The sequence below is a fragment of the Sorghum bicolor genome, chromosome 2, assembly GCF_000003195.3.
Source record: "Sorghum bicolor cultivar BTx623 chromosome 2, Sorghum_bicolor_NCBIv3, whole genome shotgun sequence".
NCBI lineage: Eukaryota > Viridiplantae > Streptophyta > Magnoliopsida > Poales > Poaceae > Sorghum > Sorghum bicolor.
The window spans coordinates 13448815-13463426 of NC_012871.2; the positions used below are offsets into that span (position 1 = coordinate 13448815).

At 43.9% G+C, this 14612-nt stretch overlaps 2 protein-coding genes across 3 annotated transcripts; one reads left to right on the forward strand and one right to left on the reverse strand.

The window, feature by feature from the left end:
* Positions 4093-8671, forward strand: LOC8057307 (nuclear pore complex protein NUP54). The gene is made up of 9 exons (XM_002459681.2): positions 4093-4755; positions 4845-4898; positions 4989-5048; positions 5151-5261; positions 7387-7452; positions 7526-7612; positions 7728-7829; positions 7908-8057; positions 8145-8671. The coding sequence occupies exons 1-9, from the start codon at positions 4210-4212 to the stop codon at positions 8280-8282; spliced, it is 1314 nt and encodes a 437-aa protein (XP_002459726.1). The 5' UTR covers positions 4093-4209; the 3' UTR covers positions 8283-8671.
* On the reverse strand, positions 8727-10994 carry LOC110432887 (uncharacterized protein At4g15970-like). Of its 2 annotated transcripts, none has more exons than XM_021454001.1 (2): positions 10157-10994; positions 8727-9770 (listed from the first exon to the last, which is right to left on the reverse strand). In XM_021454001.1, the coding sequence occupies exons 1-2, from the start codon at positions 10589-10591 to the stop codon at positions 8886-8888; spliced, it is 1320 nt and encodes a 439-aa protein (XP_021309676.1). In that variant the 5' UTR covers positions 10592-10994; the 3' UTR covers positions 8727-8885. The 2 variants fall into 2 exon arrangements, with proteins under 2 accessions (XP_021309676.1, XP_021309675.1); XM_021454000.1 differs by having other exon boundaries at positions 8727-9773; positions 10157-10992.

Below are 14612 nucleotides of genomic sequence, written 5' to 3' on the forward strand. Positions count from 1 at the left end.
ACCAAATAGCACAGAATTTTGACTGCCACATTTATTGCCATGATTGGCCTTGGCAAATCGGTGCCCTTGAGTTTCAAATCGTCACATTCATTGCCTTGATTGGCAATGGCAAAGCAGCCTGTTTTTTTTTCGAATACAGGCAAAACAGTATTTTGATATGTTTTGCCAACCATGACAAGTCCCCTAACGAGGGTGTTACTTTTCCTGGCAAGTGATGATTGTACATGTCACTAACACCACACATATATTGGAGCTACTGCCTGATTGGCTTCCTTTGATCAGCTGTAAAACCATGGTTACCCATTTGAGGCAACCATCATTATTCCCAAGCTTCCCTTCATTAAAATGTTTCTTCAAAGTGGTAACCCCTTTGCAGTAAATTTGATCCTTGAATCTTGATGGTAATTGATCACCAAGTAAAATCTGGAGTTTTGTAATGTGAACTGTTAAATAGAAGGATTGCTATAATCATGCAGTTGTAGCCTGAGTTACAAAACCAGATGGACATTCTTATTCATTCTTCATATGCCACATGTTTCCTGCCCAAAAGTTTGTGCCACAGATTAACTCCAGGTTGGCTTGATGCTGAATAGCTCAACCTTCGTCACATACCTCTGATCGAGTACCTGGAATCGTGTAGAGTTCAAGTTTTGTTATTCATCAATGCAAACCATATAAATAGGAGTTCTTCAGCAGCAAACGATCTCAAATTCAACTGCAGTGAAATTTTCTGCTAAATCATGTGATGCTACAACTGGTTGCTTTTTTATGATGCTTTGTTTGCAAGTACAGAAATAAAAAAGGATTTTCTACTTTCTAAAAGGATGTGAATTACTTCAATTTGGGCAAGTTCTTGGTGTAAACATGCAGAAGAAATTTGGAATTAAAGCTTTCTGAATTACTCCAGTTAGTTTGATTTTTTCTCAGTTAAACTTATGTTCACATCAGGGGCTTTGAGAATTTGGAATTAAAGTCTGCAGGTTTATTGTACTAATTTGGTAACTATTTGTTAATGCTGTACCGTTACCAATTCTCATTGTCAACGTGACAACGTCTTACAATTCATGCTCGAATTGATGAAGGTGAAATTAACCAAAAGATTATCATGGAATTCATGGCTCTTACCTGACCCAAGTACAAGTTAGTTTTTGCTCTTCTCATGAGAAGAAGCTTGATGGCATGAAGCTTGACGAGGCTGTGAGCAAGATTCAGGCTCATAAAGGTCAATCTTTGGGCGAGATGGAGTCGTCTTCAAGCAAAAATCTTGCTTTCAAGGTTGACACTGGAAAGAAGGTGACGAAGAGGTGATCCCACCTTCTATTCACTGGTCTGTAAAGTCATGGCTAAAAATATTATTCGCTGATTTATCGTGAGAGAAAAACACTGTTGGTAAATATAAAACAAGCGAACGGGCTAGAAGCATCAAGTGTATATTCACTTCCACTTCTGAAAATTTCTGACTACTTGTTTGTCGTGGATGTGAATGTCTACTAGATGCATGTATCATACATGTATCACTAATTTACTAATTTATTCTTCTGTCATCCGTAGCCTGAGAGATCAACTATGGTCTGTTTTTTTTTTTCGTTTTAGCAAACTTAGGCTTGTTTAGTTTACTCCAAAATCTAAAAAAAATTCAAGATTTTCTGTCACATTGAATCTTGTGGCACATGGATGAAGTATTAAATATAGATAAAAAAATAAGCAATTGCACAATTTGCTTGTAATTTGTAAGATGAATCTTTTAAGCCTAGTTAGTCCATGGTTAGACAATAATTGCCAAATACAAACAAAAGTGTTACAGTTTCAAAATCTAAAAAAAAATATAAACAAGACCTTAGTCTAATATCACGTAGTATTTAAACGTACTCCCCACGTTTTTTTTGACATGTCGTATTAACATGGTTCTATACCTTTGACCATTGATTTTTTTTTAAAAAAAATATAAATCCATGACATAGAATTTATATTTTTAAATTTACTATGAAAAATACTTTTGTAATATCTAATTCCTATGTGTTGTGAAACTATAAGATTTTTAAAAATGGGCGATTAAAGGTAGTAATACCTGACTTGGGATAAAACTAATGTGACATGTAAATAAAACAAAATAAACACTTTGCAATGATTATAGTTTTGTAATAACTGACGCTGCGCAAATAACTTTTCCATCAAAGACCATTTTGGATAGCCAAAGTAGACGAACAATGGAGGGAGTAGTATAAAGCTAGTCTTAGAGAGTGTTGGAGAGTTCGTTCGACGTCTAAGGGGGTGAGCTTTAGATTGTAAAAAAAAAAAACAGCTTTTCTCCAGATATTTTTAGCTAAACGTCTTGGCTCCGCGAACTCTAGACTACCAAAAACATAGATCAGCTCCTAGATCCACCAAAGGTTCCACTCTAATGAATGCAACTAGTCGTTTAAATTCAGAACCGAAAGCAATAAGCGGTATGCAAGTATCAAATTCTTGTTTGATGCTATCAACGACTTCTCATCTCGTTTTTTTTTTATTTTTTTCCTCCTATAGCATTACAAAAATGGCTTTCCTAGCACCTTCTATTCTAAGACAACACTAAAGGTAGAACAGGCATATTAGTCGAGTGACATACTCCCTCCGTTCCAAAAAGAGTGTCGTTTTAGATTTTCGTGCCATAAGTTTGACTTGATTTTTAGGAAATACGTGCAATATTTGTATCTCTAAATAAATTTGTTAAAAAACTAGACTTAAAAATCTTTCCAATGATACTAATTATGTACTATAAATATTAATATTTTTTATTATATATTTAGTTAAACTTATTTTTTAGAAAGCGCAAACGACACTTATTTTTGGGACAGAGGGAGTAGTTTAGAGCATGTTTGGACCACAACTGGATTGTTATAGTCTAGATAGAAGAATATAGATATTCCCTTTGGATCCATTTCTTAGGCGTAATAGAGAAAATTCCAGATACCAATATAAATAGTGGGAGGTTGTGCACGCCGATTAACTAGGGCAGCAGTTGTGATTAATTGCTGATCTCGTGCCCGATGATGTGCTTCACCATTGGCTGTTTATGGAAATACATACATGCCTAAGGGCACTTACAATACGAACTCGAGTCTAATGTTATTTATTACCCTGAACAATGTAGATTTAGAGTCTAAATAAGACTTGAAGTCTTATTTTTTTTTTCTACCACTTTCTTCAATAAATATGCTGCCACATCAGTAAAATATCATAAATAATATGTAATTAATTGTCTTGGACTTTGTGATAGAGTCTTGCATTGTGAGTGCCGTAATGGTAGAAGAAAAACTAGTAAATGCTAATAGCACGAAGCGTCGCATGCAACAATTTGGTACGCCGCAAAATGGTTGTTGCATCTTGCATACTGGTCTTTCTAAAAAACGCTAGAACGCCTTAGAAATCAGTCTGGAGGGAGTAAAAATATAAGAGGTATTATGATCATAATTACAAACTAAAGTAACCAGAGTGTTTGAGTTTCTAGGTTATGATGATTGATTATGGTTGGTTAATGTGAGACATTCCTAACTTATCCAGGTGAGACTAGGTTATGATGATTGATTATGGTTAGTTTGGCAAGTTGGATAATTGATTGGAGGATAAGTTAGACTTTTAGCACCTATGAGCCGCTATAACCTAGTCTCACCTTGATTATGACAATCAGGGTTTTGATTATAATAAATCATCATATAATTAATCACATTTAGATTAAAATTTGATTATATATAATTTGATTTATTACAATCACATGGTATGTACACATGGCCTTTTTTTAAAAAAAAACTATGTACACAAGGCCTTAAGGCCAGTCTTAATAGGATTTTATCGGTGTTTTATGAATATTAAATATGCCAATGTGATGTTATATTAATGAAGAGAGATGATAAAAGTTTCATGAGAATAGAGTTATTTTTAAAATAGGATGGGTTAGAAACTGAGATATGAAATCCTCCCATAGCATTGGTCTAAAACGGGTCGAATGCAACAGATAACCTGATTAAATCTTTTTTTAATTTAATAATAACGGGTTGCTGATGGGCCGTGAATCGTGATCAACGCGGAATTCGAATCACCCCCGAGGCCCCGACCTCTCCTTGTTTTCCCCTTTTCCTTCTTTCCCCAACTCCACTCTCCCCAGTAGAGAACCCTAAACCCCCATCCCAAACCTTGACGCCGGCGATCTCCGCCGCCGCCGCCGCCGCCATGTTCGGGACCCCATCTACCACTCCCGTCTTCGGGAACCCCTCCACCACCCCGGTTTTCGGCACGCCTTCCACCACCCCGGCATTTGGCGCGACATCGTCCACCCCGGCCTTCGGCACCCCCTCGTCGACGCCCGCCTTCGGGACCCCGTCGTCGACGCCAGCGTTCGGGACCGCTTCCACGACCCCGGCCTTCGGTGCATCGACGTCGGCGCCAGCGTTCGGGACCGCTTCCACGAGCTCGGCGTTCGGCTCGCTCAACTTCGGGACGCCCTCGTCGACCTCAGCATTCGGCACGCCATCCTCGGCTCCGGCGTTCGGCGCGCTGAATTTCGGGACGCCCTCGTCGACCTCGGCATTCGGCACGCCCTCCTCGGCGCCGGCGTTCGGCGGAACTCCTTCGCCCTCGCCCTTTGGGTTCCAGCAGCAGCAGGCGACGCCGTCCCCGTCGCCGTTCGGCTTGCTAGGAGGTGGCGGCGCGCAAATCACCACCCAGATGGCCCCCGTCGCGCCGCTGCCGCTCTCCCCGTCTGACCGCGACATCCAGGTATGCGACGATGGAATCCCTCTCAGATTCGCCTTGAATGTTGAGGAGAGCAAGCGCTAAATGAATGTTCTGTTTCCGCGTGAGTTCAGGCCATCGTTGATGCGTACAAGGAGGACCCCGGTAACCCCCGTTATGCTTTCAGGGTGAGATTTCTTCTGTTCTCCTTTGTGGTGCACTAGATTTGGGTTGATGCGATTTGGTTGATATGTTTCTGTCTGTTTTGATCTGGGCAGCATCTGTTGTTCAGCGTGACAGAGCCTTCCCAAAGGGTGAAGCCAGTTGCTGCATCAGATGTAAGCACCTGTATAAATTTGTGTAAATAATTTGCTATCTTCTGTTTTGTTGAACTTTCCTTTGATGACATTTCATTTCTTCTGACTTCTACTTTGTGGCAGATTATGTGGGCAGAAGCAATGGGGAAACTTGAATGCATGGATAGCGCAGATAGGGAGAGGCTCTGGCCTCAGCTTGTGCAGGGTTTTAAAGACCTTTCCCATCGGCTTAAGGTATAGTGTTGGAATTTATGCCCTTTTAGGATTTGCGATTTGATGGAGTCATGTAAATTTAAAAATTGTGTGCTATAGTACAGTTTTTTCCTTTTTGTATCTATATCCAAGCATGCTGATATATGAACTTCTAACAAGCATGCTTATATATTCTAGATGAATTTGGTATGGCATGTTCTCTATGGATAAAAAATAATAGTGTGTTACCTCTGTAAAAGTGTCACATCCTTTTCCCAGCAATACTGTTAGGCATACAGTAGGTAACATTGATTCTTGGAGGTGCTGGATTTCCTTGCCAAGGTGAACCAATTCCCATGTGCATGTTGAAAGCACTTAAGAAGTTAAGAGTAGACTTTGTATCAGATTTGGGTTAATTGGGCAATGCAAGAACAAATGCATTTCTCCGAACTTTTTAGACTGTGATTTGAATTATGAAAAATGTTTTGGAATGTATCACTGCAACAATGGATTTGTAAAGTTTGACATATGGTTTACATAATTATAACATCTTTCAGAGAAATGTTCTTTGTTAAGCATGTGGATATACTGTTAGGCATACATTTGGTAACATTGGTTCTCAGAGGTGCTGGATTTCCTTGTCAAGGTGAACCAATTTCCATGTGCATGTTGAAAGCACTTAAGAGTTGACTTTGTGGTGGATTTGGGTTAATTGGGCAATGCAAGAACAAATGCATTTCTTTGAACCTTTTATACTTTGTGGTTTGAATTATGAAAAATGATATTTGTAATGTCATAGTTCTTAAGGCGTCGCCTAGGCGACGCCTAGGCGTCCAGGCGACCCCCAGCGCCTTGCAAAATGCTCGCCTAGGCGGGCAAGGCAGGTGCCTAGGCGTCCAGGCGGTGGCGCATTGTCATGCCTCGCCTTTACGCCTTAAGAACTATGGTAATGTATCACAGCAGCAATGGATTTGTAAAGTTTGCGACATATGGTTTACATAATTATAACATCTTTACTGAGGAAATGTTCTTTGTTAAGCATGTGGATATAGGAAAAAAAAACAAAATGACATCCTACAAAAAAAAAGTTGCATTGTATATGATAACATAAAACTTCTGTAAGCAGAAGTCAGAATCTAAGGAAGAAAAATCCAAGGAAGCAGAATTGACAGTAATTTTTGTTTTATTCTTTGGTTATGTCGGCTGTTGCCTAGTGTCACCTAGAAAAGGCAGGGTTGACCTTCAGTGAAAGAAAAGGACCTAGAACAGGCTGAGCAATCCACTTTGCTAGTAATTGTTAAAGACAATGAACACATTCTTTTACCTTCCCTATATATGTGGTCCATGGCTCCATTCATCTGAATCTCCAATATTCTGGCTGAAGTGATGCATTACATTTACATACTAGGTTTATTGGTCTTGTTAGAACTTAGAACCAAGAAGGAAATCATATTATTAGCTTGTAGCCTAAATTTTTTTAAAAAAGAAAAAAATCAGCCTTGGCATTTTATACATTTCTTTACATGGTTTATTGTATTTGTGCCACTAATTGATTGTTCATCCCATTTTATTCCAAATTTAGTTATTTGTCTCGGTATAAAGTTATAAACATCTGAATTGATTATGATAATAATAGTCTAATAACAGAAGTAAAAAGAATAATTTCTATTTCCAATTTATTGACAGTAAAGACTTCATGGCCAGTGATGTTTTCTATGCTATAGCAATTTGTTTTCATCTTTACGTTCTCATCCAATTACAGGATCACATTGGCCACACCTGTCTGCTCTTCATGGCCTAGTGATCATTCAATTCTCCCACATGTTGATCAAGCAGTTAAAGTGAAAGCTCCACATTTGCATTAGATATTTATTTCCATGCTGAATAGAACTATATGTCTTCATGTATATTGATGGATATATTTAAGTCTTGAATTACTCATATTTGTCTCACTCTCTGTAATGTTCTGGGTGAAGCATGCTCCACTTTATTGTATTTTGGTGCGAAAAGAAGTAAAAGATACCTTGATATTTTCAGCTTTTGCATTTAACTTTGTAACCTTTTTCAGTAGTTCTGATGGTATTATCTTTGCCATTTTCCAACTTTCTACAAGGTTTTGTAGCTTTGAAATTATTCAAGACTTAGTACTTGTTCTTTTCCTTTACAGCTTCAAGACGAAGTCCTTGTTTCAGATACTGATAGATTGAGCATGACTCACTCTAACGTCAAAAAGGTATGGCTTCATATGGATGTTTTCATATGCGTTTCCATTACTCACTTTTGACTAACATATTTTTCTATTACAGCTGCAAAGGCATTTCCAAGCTGACACGTATCCATGGATCCAACGATTGAAGCAACAAGAGCTGGTTATTCAGAGACGTCTTTTAAGGGTGATATTTTCTCTCCATTGTTTCCTAATAGAAGCTTGGTGGTGTCAGTTCAGTTTTCATGCCTAATAGCCCATGCATCTAACACTTATTGTTGTTGTTTGTGAACTGCCAAAAGTTTGTTAGAATAGTGGAGGCGTTGGAGAATCGGGGTTACCGCAGTCCTTTAACAAAGGAGGAAGCTGACTTGTATGAAAGATTGGTTGCTATATTAAAGCGGGTTAGGTTTCCCCCCATCCGTTATTCCTACTTTTTGGCCGATTAAGGATTCTCATCAATTTTGTGTCTTTGTTTGCAGCTAAAAGGACCTAGTGCTGATCTGTCTAAGAGGGTTAATACACTTCTTTCGACGTCACGTCTTCTAGCTAGCACTGGTGGTGCTGGTGGTTCTGTTTATATTCCTAGTTCAGCCAAAGTTGATGAACGGAGTGTTACAGAGCTTCTTGAGGTAAGTGGTGCAGTTTTGTCCTCGTCCTTGTCCTTGTTAGATAACCGGGTCTTGTGTCAACCTGACTTGTAATTGCCTACATCACAGGCCTTACAACTACAAACAGAGGCAGTTGCCAAGCTAGGTAACGTGTTGAAGAGGGATATCAGGGACCTCGAGATCATCCAGTCAGAAGACACGGATATGGCTGAAGACAGTGTGGGGAGAAGGGCACAGAAAATATAAGATCGTCTTTGTCGAAGCTAGTAATAAGCAGAGGATGATGGATAGACTCATTAGAAGGATCCGAGCCTCCCAACTGATTTGGAGCATCGACTAGACGAATGACGTCCGTGTGTAACTGCTGCAGGCAAGCTTGACTCAGCATTCTTTTGGAAGCTAACCATGGTCAGGTAGTAGTTTGTATGTGTAGATCCTGTGTTGAACTGAGGCGGTATTCTTAGAACTCAGCTTTCTCCTCGCGCCAACTACATTTTGCAGTCCTGTTTTCTTGCTCACCGTGATCCTGATGAGCTGTTGTAACCCCCTGTTTCCATGATCATGAGTGGATGTAATGCTTGTAAAATACATTTCGGATTTTGTACATCAATCTTGGCTGTAGGCGGCCTTGCATATGCTTACTCCTTGCCCTTGGACGTTGCATTTCAATTTTCAGATATGCTCGCATTCGAATGAAATATGGTGGTGTTTGCGTCACTAATAATATAATAATTCTATATACATTACAAAAAAAAAAAAGCTTCGCATGTATATGTACTCACTAGAAAAACAAATGAGCTACAGCTGTTGCATCTGGCCAACAATCAGAAATGAGCTCAACCCCTCCAGTCAGTGTATGCATCTCCCGGGCACCCGCCAGGAGAATCCCTGCGCGTTGCCGGCTCTGGCGCGCGCCCTGTACGTCTTCCAGTCCTGGAGCACGTTCTTGAGGTCGAAGAGCTTGTTTTCCAGCCCGACGCAGCAGTTGGCGTGCATGGTGGCCACCTTCCCTAGGTCGTCGCCGTGCTGGCAGAACCCGCCGAAGACGGCCGTGTCGAGGAACTGCACCCGGGCGCCGGGGGCGGCGGCGGCGTACGACCCTTCCTTGACGATCTTGTCGAAGACGTACTGCTCGTGGTGGCCCGGGAACCTCGCCCTCGACGCCTGCCAGTGGCGGTAGAACCCCACGGTGGCCGGCGACGACCGGACGTAGAGGAGCCCGCCGTTGGGGTAGTTGTGGGGCGAGTCGACGTCGCCGACGAAGAAGTCGGACGACATGACGACCTGCGCGCCCCGCGGCAGGCGCGGGAACGGCGGCCGGAACCACAGGATGTCCACGTCCGTGAAGAGGAAGCTGTAGCCCAGCTCCAGCACGGCCTGCTGCAGCGCGTTCCGGCGCCACATCATCTCCAGGTAGTCCCCCTTCATGTACTTCTGCTCCGCCGCGAAGTCCTTGCCGTCGCCGGCGCGGAACCAGTAGCAGAACGGGTGCACGGCGGTGCACCGCGCCAAGGCTTTGGCGTCCATGGCCACGATCACCAGGTGCCGCGGAAGGTGCGACGTGTCCTCGCCGTGCCGGAAGCTCTCCAGGAACAGGTCCAGGAATGAACCTGGCGCTGCCCATGCCTCGTTGATCGCCGTCATCAGCACCGTCTTGTCCGCCGTCGCCGCTCGCCGGAGTAGGTCCGCTAGATCCTGGGACGGTGGTGGTGAACTTTTCTTCTTCTTCTGCTGCTGCTGTCCATGGTGGGGAACGTCATATGAGTTACTGAACAGTGATCGACCCTTATTAAAATTAATAAACTAGAAATTGTGCACACTAATCAGTTACGGACAGAATCGTCCTTCAGCTGGCCATGTTAGGTTTGGTGTAGCCGTTTGAGGTTCAGATCAGATGATATATGGACATGTTGGGTGTTCTTTTTTTTTTTCTTTCCGCGAAAGGTGTTAGCTAGACTGATGACTTAATTAATGAATGACGACTTTCTTTGTTGACCAAGTATGCTTCAGTGTAGCACCATTTTACTTATTGTAGAGAAAAAAAAACTTTATTTGAAACGAATAAGAGATGGCGAATTGCTCGCTGGCTTTCGTTGAACAAATCAAAAGACAGGCTATACCAGCTGGGCTGACGTGGCAGGCATCACAAACCGCGGCTGCTGCTTCTCGCTCTGACCTTTCTTCTCCTCTGTTGTGGCGGCGGCGCCGTCGTCGTCACCATCGGCGTCGCCGCTACTCGCAGCCACATGTTTGGTGCCCTCCTGCTGGTGAGGAGCAACCCCCGCAGCTGTCGTGTTGGTCTCCTGCTCCTCCCACCGCGGCGCCGGGGTGGCTGATGACCTGCTGGGCGCGGCGGCGCCGACGAGGTCGCGGCAGAGGGAGGTGTAGAGCAGGAAGAAGGCGGTGGCGAGCGCGGCGCCGAGGAGGAGCGAGGTGGCCGACTTCATGGCCCCCGCCCGGCGGGCACCTCCTCCGGCTCCGCCGCCTGCTCCTAGTCCTAGCGAACGGAGCAGCAGGCCGCCTGCTTGGTGCTGCGGTTGCTGTCTAGTCATCATCCGGCGGCCGGCGGCTATATGCCTATATATATAGTATGAGGAAGAGGAACTAATCGCTCTACGACCTACGCCGTGTCTGTCGTCATCTATATCTATCTGTCATGTGCGCGCGATGGAGGGCTAGGCGGCCGCCATGGCTCGCGCTGGCGGCCGGGTCTGCATGTGCGAGCGTGGAAGGTGGCGCGGCGCGGCGGAGGGGGGCTGCGATGGGAAGGTGGGCCACGAATGAATGATTGATCGAGGAGGAGAGGGAGCCGCGGAGGCGGAGGAGCTCGCGCGCAGATGGATCGTTCTGGGGTTGTTGGTTTGGAGGTCTGCATCTGCCTGAGGATGAGGATGCGTGTGCAAATGAATCATCCGCCCGGCCGCGCAACGGGACGGGACGGGACGGGAGGAAGCACGGCTCGCTGACACGGCGCGTAGGCCGCCGGGCGGTAGGTGGTAGCATTTTTGCATTTTGTCCTTTTTTCAAACATTTTTTAAAAAAAAACTCTTGGCGAAACAATTTTTGAAAATAGACCGTTTTTCGACGTCATGTAACAGCGCGCCCAGGGTCCGCATGTCGGCGTTTTATCATTTGACGCCTAGATAGTGACACGTCATCGACGACTATAGTCGTCGGATACAGGTGGCTAGGACCTCGGCGTCAAATGAGGTGACGCCAAGCCGCTAACCTCGACGTTCGATGGTGCCACGCCGAGGTCCTAGGGAGCGGGGCTGGACGGCCCATTTTGGCCTGGCCGCCCAAAGCTCGGCGCGCTGCCCATTAACGCCGAGCCCCAGACCTCGGCGTTGAGTCGTGTGACGCCGAGGTCTGGGCTATACAGACCACGCGCGGCCTTCTTCCTCCTCCCTCCAATCAGTCTTTCCCTCTTCGAGCGCCTCTCTCTCTCTCCTTACCCCGCCGCCCCTTCAAACCCTAGCCACTAGGGAGTGGCTAGGGGCCCAAATCAGCCCCTCCAACTTGCTCACGAGGTAATACTCCTTCCCCTCTTCCATTGTATCCGTTTAGATTTTGCTGCATTGCTTGTTTTCGTTGGAAACCCTAGGATGAAGGTGGTTTTTGTTCATTTGTTCATTCCTCCTTCTTGTATGAGTTTGATTGAAATGTACATGTTTTGGTGTTGTGGAGAACATTAATTAGTATATTGTTATGTTGAAATCTTAATTGGTATGGCTTATAGCGTAGTGTTAGGGTTTCTTACTTTTTGATATTTGTTTTTAATGTATATATTTATATGATGATATATATATATATATATATATATATATATATATATGACAATATTTCGATGTGTGATGGTTGTAGATGGATAAATTAGTGAGGTTGCATCATGGAGGCCGTGTTGTTAGGACAAGAGATGATAGTGTCAAATTTGAGAAAATGAGTGAGCAATTGTTGATTTTTGGTGAATCGCCCACATTGACCCTATTGTTAGAGGAAGTGAAAATAAAGTTAGGTTGGAATGATGTGGATTTTGTTCAGATTCAAGGCGTGATAGATGTTGGGTCGGCAAATGGTCCACGTATCAAGCGTTTGTTGCCAATATCAAGTGACTTAGAATGGACTCATTACAAGGCGGTTGTTTTGGCCTCTGAAGTCCGTTCTTTGGATTTAGTTGTTAGCAAGGAGTCATCTGTAAGAGTAGAATGCCGAACGTCCCCCGCTCGCGTAGATGTCGGTCCTTCTTTGGAAGAAGAAATAATTGTCACACAACCATGGTATGGTGATAACCAAGTGGTAGTATCACAGGAGCATGATGAATATGGTGGTGCTGAAGGGCTAGGTTTTCCCGAGCATGGTGTTGGATGGGCTGAGGACGATAGATATGCTGAAGACAATACAATGGAGCATAGAGATGTCCAGGGCAACACTGACAATGAGGACAATGATGACTCATATGTAATAGGTGACTCAGAAAAGGGTTTAGATGACGCTAGTGGTGATGATTCCATTGATGATGACCTTAGTGATGAGGATGATCTTAGTGGTGAAGAAGAATTTGGCGATGCTCGGGCCACCAATCGATTAGATATCGAAGTAGATGGAGATGATGAGATATTTGAGGATGTGGCGGATGTTGACTCCGATGACGATCGCCCCGTTCGTCGTCTCACTGAAAGGGCAATAGAGATTTTGAGGAGGGTGTTGCCTGATAGAGAGCCTTCAATTGGTGATTTCGAGGACCTTAGCCATGGTCATAGGGCTTTTGCTGATGGTGGGCTAAATGAGAGCAGCATCCCTGATGTTAGAGTTTGTCCCATCATACGCAAGGGTTTATTGTTTGCCACAATGGATGAGTTGAAATCATGGTTGCAAGAGTACTCAATTCTCCACCACCGTCCATTTTGGGTGATCAATTCATATAAGGAGAAGAGGTACACCGTGGCTTGTGAGCAACAATTGTATCAATGGAGAGTATGTGCTAGGAAAACAAGGGCAGGCAAATGGAAGATTACCTCAGTTAATCAACCACATACTTGCAGCTCAACTCTAGGTTCATTGCAAGGCAATTGTGCCCTATTGTGAAGCATATGCCAACCATAACGGTGTCCGTGTTGGTTGAGACAATCTTCCAACTATACAACTACTACGTGAAGTATGGAAAAGCATGGAGAGCAAAGCAGCGTGCATTGGAAATAATATTTGGTAATTGGGAAGAAGCGTATGAGCGCCTACCGGTAAGGTTGAACGCAATGAAAGCGGCAAATCCCAGGACGCACTTTGAGTACGTGCCTAAGGAAGGTGAATCAAGGAACGACTAGGAGGTGTTTGGTAGGGCTTTCTGGGTTTTCGGTCAGAGCATTGAAGCATTCAAGCATTGTAGGCCTGTTGTATCAATTGATGGCACATTTCTTACAGGGAAGTTCGAGGGCACAATGCTTATATGTATTGGGACAGATGCCGAAGACCAGCTTGTGCCGTTAGCCTTTGCCATTGTTCGGAAGGAGGACACCGATAGTTGGTACTGGTTCCTTAGACTCGTTAGACAAGTTGTAATCGGCCCTGGACGTGATGTTTGTGTGATATCCGACAGACATGCTGGGATTCTGAATGTTGTAGAGGAGGTGATCCCTGGTTATGGGCAAATACATCATCGTTGGTGCACAAGACACCTTGCTCAGAATCTTATACGACGTGACCACACAAAAGACAACTTCAAGTTATTCGAGGAGGTTTGTAGGCAGCAAGAGGTTAAGCTATTCAATGAGAAGCTAGAAGCTCTTAAGTTAGCTACAAATGATGATGGTAGACAGTTTTTGAGTGACTTGATGCCTTCAAAGGAGAAATGGACCTTAGCATACGACACATGTGGTTGGAGATGGGGTTTTATGACAAGTAACATGCCAGAGATGTTTAATAGTCTTCTTAGAGGTTGTCGTGGGCTGCCTGTTACCGCTATTGCCTCATTCACTTTCTACAAGCTCAACTCTTGGTACGTTGCGCGGAAGAAACATGCTAGATACCTATGGTTGCAAGGGAAAACTTGGCCACTTCTAGCCACCGAGCAACTAGCTTTCTCTAAGAGAAAATCAAAGCGACAGAAGGGTTCATGTTTTGATCCAATAAGACATGGCTATGAGATTCTTGAGGGAGGAGGAACCAACATTGGTGGAGAGGATCGAGGCGCTCGAAAACATAAGGTCATAATCAATGAAAATAGATGCACCTGTGGGAAACCAAGAATATACCACAGGCCTTGCTCTCATATGATCACAGCTTGTCGTCTTAGGCGTGTCGACGCTGAGATTCCTCCCCGTATGGCCGTGGAGTTCTCATTGACAAATCTAAGAAGTACATGGCACCCTCAATTTGAGCCATTTCTAGACGAGAGCCAATGGCCCACTTATGATGGACCCAAGTACGTGGCTGATTTAGGGTTACTATGGAAGAGTAGAGGCCCGAGGAGACGGAAGCGGTTTAAGATGGACATGGACCGAGCTACCAAAGGTCGGTCCACTAGTAGCAAGGTTGGCACTCATTTTGTAGAAGACACCGAAAAATCTCGTTGCTCTAAGT